This window comes from Calonectris borealis, chromosome 18 (assembly GCF_964195595.1).
Source record: "Calonectris borealis chromosome 18, bCalBor7.hap1.2, whole genome shotgun sequence".
NCBI classification, from domain to species: Eukaryota; Metazoa; Chordata; class Aves; order Procellariiformes; family Procellariidae; genus Calonectris; species Calonectris borealis.
In genome coordinates, this window is record NC_134329.1 from 9,268,724 (window position 1) to 9,280,824 (window position 12,101).

The 12,101-nt window shown below is 39.5% G+C and overlaps 1 protein-coding gene across 4 annotated transcripts; it reads left to right on the forward strand.

Moving 5' to 3' along the window:
• The first annotated feature begins 187 nt into the window (after positions 1-187).
• Positions 188-12,099, forward strand: TCTN2 (tectonic family member 2). 4 transcript variants are annotated; one of them, XM_075167827.1, is made up of 18 exons: positions 188-462; positions 1,323-1,436; positions 1,740-1,813; positions 2,549-2,744; positions 2,990-3,090; positions 3,442-3,638; positions 3,877-4,000; positions 4,648-4,783; positions 5,474-5,539; positions 6,360-6,488; positions 6,756-6,833; positions 7,146-7,226; positions 7,573-7,684; positions 8,080-8,183; positions 8,645-8,801; positions 9,464-9,589; positions 10,111-10,199; positions 11,035-12,095. In XM_075167827.1, the coding sequence occupies exons 1-18, from the start codon at positions 390-392 to the stop codon at positions 11,148-11,150; spliced, it is 2,073 nt and encodes a 690-aa protein (XP_075023928.1). In that variant the 5' UTR covers positions 188-389; the 3' UTR covers positions 11,151-12,095. The 4 variants fall into 4 exon arrangements, with proteins under 4 accessions (XP_075023928.1, XP_075023926.1, XP_075023925.1 ...); XM_075167825.1 differs by lacking the exon at positions 1,740-1,813 and having other exon boundaries at positions 306-462; positions 11,035-12,093; XM_075167824.1 differs by lacking the exon at positions 9,464-9,589 and having other exon boundaries at positions 308-462; positions 11,035-12,099.
• The last annotated feature ends 2 nt before the right edge of the window (positions 12,100-12,101 follow it).

Sequence of the window (12,101 nt, forward strand, 5' to 3'; positions counted from 1 at the left end):
TTTTAAGGGTGAGCTACGCACCCTTCTTGAAATTTTATTGTGTCAAAGTGTAACAGTATGATCTGGCGTGAAGTGCCTGAGGGAGGATGTGGTCTGTGTGGAGGTCGGTGAGGAGATGAGGGGCAGACTTGTCTGGGCTGTCTTGGTTGATCCCGCTTTCGGCTGCGCGATCGCTACCGTGAGGAGGGGGATGTGAGGCGGCCCAGCCGGGGTGTGTGACCGGCCGCAGGGTCCGCGGGTGGCCCCCGCCCCCTGTCCGCTTTCCCCGTGAGGCAGCCGCGCCGCCGGCAGCGCTTCCCGCCCCTTCCCGTTGCCATGGCGCCGCGCGGTCGCCGCAAGATGGCGGTCGGGCGGCAGACGGCTCCGCGGCGCGGCCCTCCTTAGACGCCATGGCGGCTGCTTTCCTCGGGGCGCTGCTGCTGCTGGCGGCACCTTGCCCCGGGCAGCGGGCTTGGGACCCCGGTGGGTGGAGGGCATCAGGGGCCGCGATGAAAGGCGGCCTCCGGGGAGCGAGAGGGAGGCTGCTGAGGGAAGGGGGCCAGAAGGGCGGCCGGGGGTGAGGGGAAGAGGGGATCGGTTTGTGGCGGGACCTTCCCTGACTGACTAACGGTGGGGCCTGCCCGGGTGGGCTTGAAGGGAGGCCACGAAGGCCCCGAGAGGTCCCCAGGGACTAGAAGGTCCGGGGCCTTTGGTGCCCCTGCCCTAACCCGAAGGTGCTGGCCCTGGAGTTTTCTGCCACTGCTTAGCGCTGGGGGAGACTCGGAGGCGGAAAGGTGGAGCTGCTTATGTTGGACCTTTCAAGGTTGGTAAAGTCCGTAAAGGAAATTCAAGTGAAACTCCCAACTTGGAGCCCTAAACTTGAAACTACGTCTGCATGCTAAGGGCAGTAGTCTGCAGTTACGGGATCGCAGGTAGCGGTACACTCCTGATACGCTTCATGGCTACAAGAAATTAAAAAGTGTAATCTGAAGTCAGCGAGAAATGCTACATATGTTGTTGCCTGACCTGTGTAGTATCTGCATGGGCCAGTAAGTGCTGCAGTCTCCTGCCATAATATTATTGTACTGTGTGTTTCCTGAGCATCTTGACAAATGTAAACTTGTGGTATAGAAAGCTATGGTGAACCCACTGCTCTAGCACTTTGCAAGAATGTAAATACAATCCTGTAGTAGGCATCACAAGATATTTTTGTTCTATTTATGACAATTCAAAGTATAGGAAGGTAAGAATCTAGCCGAAGTGTAAGACCTAAATATGTCTCACAGATGTTACCTTTTTCAGTTAGTGTGTGTTAAGACTTGTTTCTTTCTTTCTTTTTTTAGTCTTTCAGCCTTCATTTATCCATATGTCAGGGCCCAGAGTCAATTCCTTTTTTCTTGGAAATTCTTCAGGAGTTAATTTTTCTATAATTTTAAGTCCTGTAGATGAAGAGACAGGTAAGAACACTCTTCCCCCCCCCCCCCCCCCCATATGTAAATAAATGTTTGAATTATTAATATTTTTTGATACTAAAATTACTGGAGAAATGGCAATGCACTTCATTTAGTGCTTTAATAGTTACTGAAATAGGAACTCCAAAGGACTTCTGCTGGTTAAGCCCTTAGTCCTCTGGTGACTCCTTGTCAGCTGGGCTTGAGGGTCTGCACTTGAAGGCACAAGAGGAGTTTAAATGTACTTCTTATTTTCCAGTCTTTTCTAAATGACAGTGGAATACTTTTAAAATTTTTATTTTGATATAGGAAAATTGCAACTTGCAAATTGCAGTGGAAGTAAAAGAGCTGGTGATTGGAATTTGAATGTAACATCTGGTATGGTATGTAAAATACTGATTCTTCCCTAAAATGGGAAGGATTGAACTGTCATATATTAAGGGCTAATAAAATACTAGCAAAATGTTAATGTACTAACAACCCAGTTTGAATGTCTTGCCCTTGGCTTTCTTCCTTGACATATCCCTTTGTGTGGATGCTCTTGCTGGTGTTTGCTGAGGTGCAGCTTTGAGACTGGTTCCTTGTTGTCCTCCTCCTCTCCAGAATTGCCTGTACTTCCTGGCTGGCTGTACCATTAGACTCTCTTTCAGATCTGCTGGAAGGAGCTAATAAAAATAAAAAAGGAATGGTTTTATACAGCATGAGCTCTGGAACATCTACATTTATTAGACTTGCCTTCAGTGTTATGTTATACATAATTCCTTAGGGGGTTTATCAGCTCTGCAGTCATTCTAGTTTTCAGCTGAAGGTAGCTGTAAAAACTGAAATTCAATTTTTGGTATTTGTTCTTTTTTTTAGAATTGTGCATGTGATTTCTGAGGTAACTTAATCTGTGTGCATGCCTTAAAAAGTTCTGTGTACAGTTCTTATGCTCACTGTATTTGCATTCCGCTCTCAACAAACGTCGGATTTTATATAGGAAGAATATCATTGCATTGTAGTGCTGACAAAACACAGGGGTACTGAAACTTCTCTTTCAGAAGCTGATGAGTGGTATAAATAAAAGTAATTTAATATAAGCCATCAAAGCTGTCAAACTTTATTTCGCATTTTTTCAGAACACTTCCCAAGTGACTGTAAGCTTGACTAGAAATCTGCAGTTGTGTTTGCCGAATGCCACTGACTGCTGCACAAGACCTCTCTGCGTGGTTGAAACACTTCGGGTTTTAGCTTGCCATGATTCGGTGATGTTGGCGCATCTCCTGATTCAAGCTGAAATATATGCCAACTCTTCCTTTACAGGAAATGTGTCAGGTAAATGTTTAGATATGCTGAAGTAGAAATGGCATTTTGGCTGTTCTTTCCCTCTATATATAACAAAAAAAAATTGGGATTTGGGCAGCAGAATGAGATACTAAATAATCATTAATGAAATTTAACAAAAGGTGTGTACGCAGTTGGAATGAACTGCAATGCGCATGGTCTATTTATTTGGATTCCAGTCCATTTAATCTGACTTTTATCTTCTTTTTTTTTTTTTTTTTTTAATTCTTTTACAGAAAATGTAACTATCATCCCAAACCAGGTGTTTCAGCCATTGGGCTCTTGTCCATGTGACTTGACAGCTGGAGCTTGTGATGTTCGTTGTTGCTGTGATCCGGTACTTATTTCACAATAAACTTTGGTTAAGTGTTTCAACGTTTCTAGGCTCTCGTCTGGGGAGGGAGAGAGGTACTGAATGCTTCAGACTAGATGGGGCTAGAGGGCTTGTCTAGATTTTCCAGTATTTCTAATAGTAAATATGACCTCTCTCTACAAAATTAGTTTGATTTACCTGTAAGTATAGAATCATAGAATAGTTTGGGATGGAAGGGACCTTTAAAGGTCATCAATCCAACGCCCCTGCAATGAGCAGGGACATCTTCAACTAGATCAGGTTGCTCACTATGGCTGTAGTGCCTATGGTAATGCAATTACTGTGCTAAAAAGTGACCGTTCTTTTCCCTTTCAGGAATGTACACCAGACTTCAAGCAGTTATTCAATGAATCATGTTTCACTGGAGTGTTTGGTGGGGATGTAAACCCACCTTTTGATCAGTTGTGCTCTTCTCAGTCAATGGAATATACCCCTGATTGGTTTCCCTTCCTTTGTGTACAGTCTTCTCTTAACAATACACCATTTCTTGGCTACTTTTATCATGGCTCTACGTAAGTCTTAAGAAAATTTAATTTCTCAACACACACAGTAGGCATGCTACCGAAAATACCGAGAACTGTTATTATAAAGAAAGTTATTTTGAAATTGGAATTTTATGGTGTGAACTTTAAGCGCAAATGGATAAATGTCATTGGTACTATATGAAAACATGGGATATGAAAGCAAATTTATAATTATTTGTGTGAGGTAGAGAGCAAAGAATTGTTTCATTTTTAAACTTGTTTGCAGTTCTGCACCTAGAGTTCCTCCATTTAAGATCCCTTTACAAACTTCTCCTGGGAAACTTTTCACTGGTTACAGACAAGGAGATCCAATTATGACAGAAGAAAATGAGTATTTTACTATTCCCCAGGTAATCACTTAATGTTTAGGAGCTTTTGGTTCCTCTTGGTTTGTTTGATATTCTGCCTATATCACACTCCTTATGGCTTTGTAACCAGATTCTGCAACTTGCTGTTGTGAAGTGGTGGAATATATTTTTCACCAAAAAAAAAAAAGCACAAAATCATTATTAAAAGTAAACATTATCCTTCCTGATCCCCCTGCCCATCCCCCCAAATGGTAATGTTTTAATTATTTCAAGAGATAAAAGCAAGCTTGGCATCCCAATTAATAGTTTATGACTTATCATATTTCTGTATTTTTTGGTTTGCCTGCTGCATTACTGAGGACTATAGTTGGTTTTCCCTTTGAATCTTAGTCATCTGGTTGTACTTTTTTGAATTCTTTTTGCGTTTTAGAGAGACTCGTTGGTTATAATTATTTTGACAAATTAGGATGAAGCCGTACTGTACATTACAACTATTTTGAAAGCTGTGCTTTTTAACCTCTCTCTTGCTACAGATTGAGGTATTTTGATAACATCAGACTACTTGTTTGTCAAAGTGTCATATGGCTGTAGTACATACCTGGAACATTTCACTAACAAATAGTCTTAAAATCAAAAGCAAAGGGCTAGAAAAGGGTCCAACATACTTGTTTCTGTTGAACTACTTGCAGCAATCCATGGCTGGACAGTGTGTTGGAAATGCCCCCGTAGCGTATCTCCAGAACTTTGATGTCAAATGCCTTATCAATCTAGCATCGTACAAGGAAGGACTGCCCCATGATGTGAGGATAAACAGTGGTACTGGAGGTATGCTGCATAAGCCCTAACAGAAACGTGTTTTATATTTCTCAGAGCTGCTAGAATAGAACAAACCCAAGGGCTGTTGAGATGGTAGCTACATGTAATATCTTTGTTATCTGGTGGCTGTAGTTCAGCATTTGGACATGTTTCTGTTTCTGATGACCTTCCAGCAAGTTCCCCGCTATTTCCCAAGATTTGGCATATGAGAAATAGTGGGATTGGCCTTTGTTTCCCATTTATCTGTTTCTGGTGACTCGTACGGGTTATGGCTACACACAGAACAGAGCATCTCTCCCACTTTCTATTTTCAGACTGTTGCAGAGCCCTTTTTCTGTCAAGAGGGTGCAGTATCGTAATTTTAGAATTAGTGAGAAGTGGTGACTTCCTGCATTACAAAAGCATATACTTACAAAGTGTCCTTCTGAAGTTTGAGATAATATGATTGCCAGCCTGAAGATAATTTATATTATGCTATGTAATTGTCTAATTTTGTTTGTCTATATTACCTTGGTAAGATCCAGAGATAACTAGCTATGCTTTCAAAATACATAAACTGTTTGGTCCTTTACCAAAATTAATTTTCTAAATTATTTTCTACTCCATTTTCATAACAAGGACTGCACCTTGGATGTGAAAACAGTACATCTGTCTCTCTTATTAGTCAGGATTACTGCAGTGTTTTTTTTTTATTCTCAGACTTCATCCAACAAAATGTCATCTATAGGACCATCACCGACATGGGCAAATTCATCACTGAAACTGGTATGTGTCTTACATTTAATAAATATATTTCTTACCTAACCTGGACTATATAAGAAATAGATTATTTTGATGCCTAAAATGTTTACCTGCTGCAATTCTTAGGAGGGATCTTGTATGTTATCTAATGCTCAAAAAGTAAGTTGTTTGGCTTACTGCAAAGCAGAAAGTATTTAATTTACCCTAACGTCATTTAAAGTTGGTCAAGAAAGTAGGTACCTTACCTTACATTAAAAGTAATTTTTGAGAAGGAAAAAAAAACCCCCAAAGATAAAAGGAACGCTTTAAAAAAATCTCCAGGATGAACATGTAAGTGGGATGGGCAGACTGTAAGCAGATGTATGTGTCTCTGTTTTGTAAGTTCTCATGTCTTTTTCAGTCAATGAAGCAGTTATTTGAACTATTAGAACAGTGGTTCCCAGTCAGTGGGAGGGTAATGCAGCACAAATGAAACTAATGGAATCCAAATTAATGTGTTTTTCTGGGCAGTGATGGCTCCCTGGGAGTGATGAGGTGAAAATAAGGGGAGTCCTGAGTCCAGAGCAGTGCATCAGCTGGTGATGTGAAGTCCAGTGCTGGGTGCTTCAGGAGAGGTTTAACTACAAAGGGACCTGGAACCACTAATGTTAAAATATTGATAATCTAGGGGATTGTACTGTCGCACTGTCCTAATAAGGTGGGACTTAAGCAGTAAAATGAATTCTCAAAAAGATGAATGTTACAATTTCCAGAATTTTGCTGGAGTTTTTTAATGTGTTCTTTTTCAGCTACCTTTCTAATTAGCAGTGCTTTTCATTATGGCCTTTTTTTTTTCTTCTGCCAGAAAGCCTTCATACTGCTGAGGTTCCGTGTCAAAATGTAACTTTTGCAGAGCATTATACGTTCATTTGGAAAGACAAGAACATAGAGCGAATAAACGTCACAGTCTTCCTCGGAAGTTTATGTGATGGAGGTATCATGAAATTTCTTTTATGATTTTTGATTTTTTTTTTTCCCCGCCATGGGAATTCTGGGATAAAATCTCTTATTTACTAATACTTCTTAAAAAGAGTTTCCCCTGGACTCTGGAAAGAAAATTTATGGGGCTGATTTCCATTAATTTGTATTATTTTGAATCTTCTGTTACTAATGAAGGATGGAAGTTTGTATCCTACATAGAGCATACTTTTTGCTAATTTACTTATTTAAAAGTAAACTCATATTTTTTTTCTTTTACCAGAAGTACTGACACAGAGATTCACAGTCAAATTTCTAAGTTTAAAGAGTACTAATGCAGGAGAATTGTTTGGGACTCCAGGTATTAATACTTTATTTTGCCTCTTAAAAGTGAAAAGAAAAAAATTTCATACTGTACAGATTATTATCAGTGACTATGTTTTATATTTCCTTCATACTTCTTTATGAAGTCTTAATGCACTGCCAATTGTAATAGTGGTGATCGGTTCTTAGGCTTTTGTTGTATAGATATTGATTATTTAAAGTGAGTGTATTCCTACTGGAATGGAAATGTCTGTTCGTTTACCTCAAGATTGATGACATTTATTATTAAAACAATGCTAATGCTTAAAGATTCTTATGCAACGTTCACAATTTCCCCTTCTATGTTTAGGTTATCAAGTTGGAAAACCAGTGAAAGCTGCAAATATGAACGCTTCTGATACTTTTGGAAGCCTAAACATTTGGCAGCCAGGTACTGGCTTGTGAGGTTGCAATTTAAACTGTAGTTAATGCTAAAATGCTGGGGTTTTTTTTGGTGTTGGTGTTGTTTGTTTTTTTTTAAAAAAACAACATATTTTAGTTAAGAATTTCTTCCAAATTTTGCTTTTCTAGACTATTCCCTAGCCTTTATTCAAACTTCACTGAGTAAGCCTCTAATTCTTTCTTGGAAAACTTAAGTTGAATGGACTTGTATCTATATTTGAACTATACCACTTGGTGTTTTGAATTCTAATGTTTGATATTTTTGCACAGAATTGAAAGCTAGAGATTGAAAGGTTGATATAAGAAAGCTCAAGTAAGATGTTTTCATTTCATAGCTGGCAGAGGTTTATGTACGTTGGCAACTTATACACCAGTTTTATTCGGACTAGATTCACTCTCTGGGTGCATTCTAGAAGTTGGTATTAATGAAGATTGCAACCTTTTAAGGTGAGCTACATAGGTTGAATTGTTTTTCCCTGCATCCCTCTTGTTGCTTATTACATGATTCTCTACAAGTGCCTACTATGAACACTGTTACATTCTTTTTAAATGTTCATGTATGCATTTCAGCTTTCTGTGGTTGATAGTCTCACTTTATTTTAACAGGGAAATTATAATAATGGTTTCACTCAGATCTCCCTGTATCCAAATGAGGATTGTGTTGGGGTGGAATGCTTTGCTATTTCTTCCCTTCAACAGATAGTTCAATAGTTCAAGTTTGGTTTTGTTGAGTTATAACATCTTTCAGAGGAAAGTGACCTTATGATACAATAATATTACAACCCAGAGTGGTAGACAGTACAGATTTATTTTTTGTGTAATTTTACATTCTTATTTTGCAGAGGAAATGTAACTGAGAAATTGAATTCATTAATACAAGCTACTCACATTGGAAAGAGGGACAATTCAAGTTATAGTGATCTAAATGACTGGGTGGAAATTATACGTAAGTGAGGTTTGTGGTGTTGTCTGTAGTCTAAATATGCCCATACAATGAGTAGAGCATCTCAAAATAAACCCAAAATTTAATTTCAAATGCCTAAAGATACTGATCTGTGTGTCTGGATCCATGCATCCATATATGTGTACACACACGCATATAACTCAGTATGTATACGGATACTGCACTGACATGTATTTTATTGTCAGCCTACACATAAGACTTGGTATTTTAGTTCTCTATTGATAAAGTACTCCTTTTCTTTATGTGTATTTTATATAGAGAAAACATGTTTTTCTGTGTTCCTGTGTGACAGTTAATGGTATTTCACTGAACAGGGCTCTGAGCAACCTGATCTAGTTGAAGATGGCCCTGCTTATTGCAGGGGGGTTGGACTAGATGATCTTCGGAGGTCTCTTCCAACCCAAACTATTCTATGATTTAAATAACTCTGTTCTCCTCCATAGGTCTTGATCCATTTAATTCTGATACCAATGTGAGAAGTGGAAACTTAAAAGGCATTTGTCCAGATATTCCTGCAAATCTGAATATTCGCATAATCTTTGCTGATGTGGGTGCAGTACAAGGGATTCCCCAGCAACAGATTCTTGCTGTGCAGATCAGGTAGAGAGTTTTGTGTCTCTGGCTATCTGAGAAATAAATGTTTCATTTTGAGACTTGCTTACCTAACATATGCAGATTAAATTTTACAAACAAAAAAGTTATTTTGTTATTCTAATTTTTTACATACCTTTTATTTGTATTCGCAGCCCAAATTCCTTTGATCACAACCAGGTTTGCCTTTCTCCCTCTGAAGTGAATACAATAATAAAAAAAATATTAATGGTTAACAGTAGATAATCTTTCTACTTCACTGAAATATTAAATAAAATCTGTGATGCTGCCAGTGGTAGGCATACGCAGGGCATTCCATCAGAAGAACATTTTAATTTCTTGTCACGTGGTGGAATTGACAACATTGTCCTGTGTTCTGGCTTACCTCAAAGTAGAGCTCTTCTCGAGAGCTGAGGTAAATGCTTTCTTCTTTCCTAAAACAGGGAGTTTTCACTTTGCAAACACTTTTTTTTTCCAAGTCAATCCCAATCAAATAAATGGGATTCTCTTCCACTTTACCTCATTTCCCTGTTCTATCCCTGCGTGGTGTTGACAATCTGGAGATCATCAACCGCCTCCTAAATACTGTGTATTTTGTCCTTTCATGGTTATGTTTAGGCTCTAAATTTCCATTTAAAGCCCTCAAGTAATAGTTATGCATATTCTTACAGTTACTCAACAGTCATATGGCAATTCCAGTGCGGGCTTATCTGTGAAAACAGCATCAGCTTTCTTCCCATCACTGCTTCTGTTCAGTTTATTAAAGTGCCAGCTCAACCACCCATTCCAATGACAAGGTAATTTTTGTAAAAACATCGATACTTCACATTATGTTAAGCAGATGTAATGTGAATAGCGTTGATCAAAAGGTTACTTTGGTTTGGTGGAGTACAGCATAATAAGGCCTCATTCAAAGATTTATTGAGTGACAATTCTGTTAATGACAATCTTCCCCAGGATCATGAAGAACATGAAGGGCTGTAAATTACCCTGTGAAGTTGTCCTTTGGTTTTAGCAGAAAAGCTTCTGTGTTGTTTGCTTGAGTGGATAAGGGATGCTGTGTGAGGCTCCCAAACTATCCATTGTCTGAAAATGTTCATCACAAAAAGAAACATCTGACTGAACATGGCAGAAATGGAGTAGAGGGGAGGCTCGTTTCCATTAGAGAAAAAAGTCACAAGAGAATAATGAGAAGCTTGTGGTTTAGTTTTGTTTTTTTCCTGTAATCTGGACACCTTTTCACTCCGTTTTTTCCACTTGTGCTGGTGTTTTGGTACTGTAGTTAATAAACCCATTGTGTTTTTTTTTTTTCCTTCAGATTTCAGATTAATTATACAGAATTTGACTGCAATCGAAATGATGTGTGCTGGCCACAACTTTTTTATCCGTTGACACGGTTTTACACAGGTAAAAGTAACAAGCAGCGTGGAATGCTGTGAATTGTCCATATTTCTTTGAAACATAGTTAGATGTGTAGAGTTTAGTCTGAAAGAATTTCTCTTCTAGAAAGCATGGTCCAAAAAGGCTGTTTAATTTTTTCCTTGATAATGCATTTATTTTTTTAGTTAGACTAGTGGAAAAAATAATGACTAGGAGTACTTTGTGCATAAGATTGAAATTTTGTGAATATCTGTTTGGCAGAGAGAGATTCTTTTTCACTCTCCTGTAGAGTTTGGAGGGAGAAGAATATATCACTTCTTGATACTGTTCTGTTTCCATTTCCTACTGTAATTGTAGCGTTGTCAGTGTGTGTTATTGCCCTTGAAGGGTGGAGGGAGACTTTATTTCTCACTTTGCCAGTGTGTGTTTTTCGGTCAGCCCACATGAGTTCCAGTAAAAATTTGCCATATTGATAATTTTTAAATTAATAATTTTTAAAATTAATTTTAAAATTTCCTCTGTGTAAAACTCTGGTGGATTATATTTTGTGGGAGACTCCGTAGATTAAATGTCTGGCATTTCAAAGGCACTTGGACTCTGTTCTGAGTGCTGCATGGGCAGAGGCAACTGCCCGTGTTTATTATCTGCACAACTTCAGGGACTAAAGTTATACAAAGGATGAAGTTTCATAAGTGTGAGACATCTTAATTCCTTGCTTTGTGCTCCATTATTTTATTCAGGCTATGCATATACTTTAATATGTAATCTGTATCTTTTGGGTTGTTGTCTGAACTAAAATTTAGCTCTCATATGCTTATACTCTTTTTTTCTTTCCTTTTTTTTTTTTTTTTTTTTTTTGCAGGAGAACCATATTCCCAGTGTCTTGCTAAAGGCCTGTCATTGGCGTTTCTTGTTTTACTTGCAGCAATTTTGAGTAACCCTTGGTTTTCTAAATTATGGAATAGTTCCTTGGTTTAAAAATGTTGATGTAAAGAGAACCACTTTTGTTAATATTTTAAGTACTTTTGGGTAAAATTTATGGATAAATATTCCTGGTTTTTTTAGACATTTTATATAAACATTTAAAGATACATAAAATGAATACTCTTACAGTATACAGAAAATGGTTGTGTTGTTTAAAAAAAAAGAAGTGATAGAATTATTTTTAAGTGCTAGGCTCTGCGTTTGGAGCAGCAAGAGTGCAGAGCTGACTTCAGCAGGGTGAGCTCTGCATGACCGCTGCTCGAGGGCGAGTCCAGCCCAGGGGCTCCGAGGCCTCGCGGTGGTCCTCATGGACGGACCTTTGTTCTCCTCTCCTGCTGTAGCGCCTTGGGGCGGCCGTTGCTTTCCACAGTAAACCCATCATGCCCACCTATTTTTGGAGCTGTGGACAGATTATTCACTCTTCTGAAAAGTAATAATGCTTCAGATATTTTCATGTGTTGATCTGTAATTCTCTTTTCCAGAATGCTTTGCATTGGCAACCTGTATCTGATCTGGGCTACACAGGGCACAGAAAACATTTACTACCAATTTTCTTCAAATGTTCAAATATGATGTTCAGTTCGGGATTTTCCTGTGGTTCGGGTTTACAATTATCTTAGCAGTGTATTTTCTCCTTTACATCCTTTCCTTTACATGTCCTTTACATCTCCTTTACATCCTGGCAGGTGAATCCCTGCCAGCCAGCGCGCCGTCCCCATCCCATTTTTCGGGGTTCGCTGTGAGCCGGACAGCGCTCCCCTGAAGGACCTGCCGATCAGCACCCCCAGGGCTCGAGGCCGGGGGTGCCGGCCTAACCATCCCTCCGCCTCCGGCCGCATTGGCACGGCTGCCGCGAGCCGGGCCCCGCTCGGGCGCGGTACCTGCGCCGAGGGCAGCGGCCCTCAGCCGCGCTCGGCCCGCGCCGCCGCCGTACTCCGCGTTCGC

What these genes read in the sequence shown, in the direction of transcription:
- TCTN2 (XM_075167827.1), top strand. Translation starts at nt 390, where the DNA reads ATGGCGGCTGCTTTCCTCGGGGCGCTGCTGCTGCTGGCGGCACCTTGC. An exon ending in CCTAAACATTTGGCAGCCAG is followed by an intron (nt 7,227 to 7,572) that starts GTACTGGCTTGT and finishes TTCATTTCATAG; the next exon opens with CTGGCAGAGGTTTATGTACG. An exon ending in TGACTGGGTGGAAATTATAC is followed by an intron (nt 8,184 to 8,644) that starts GTAAGTGAGGTT and finishes TCTCCTCCATAG; the next exon opens with GTCTTGATCCATTTAATTCT.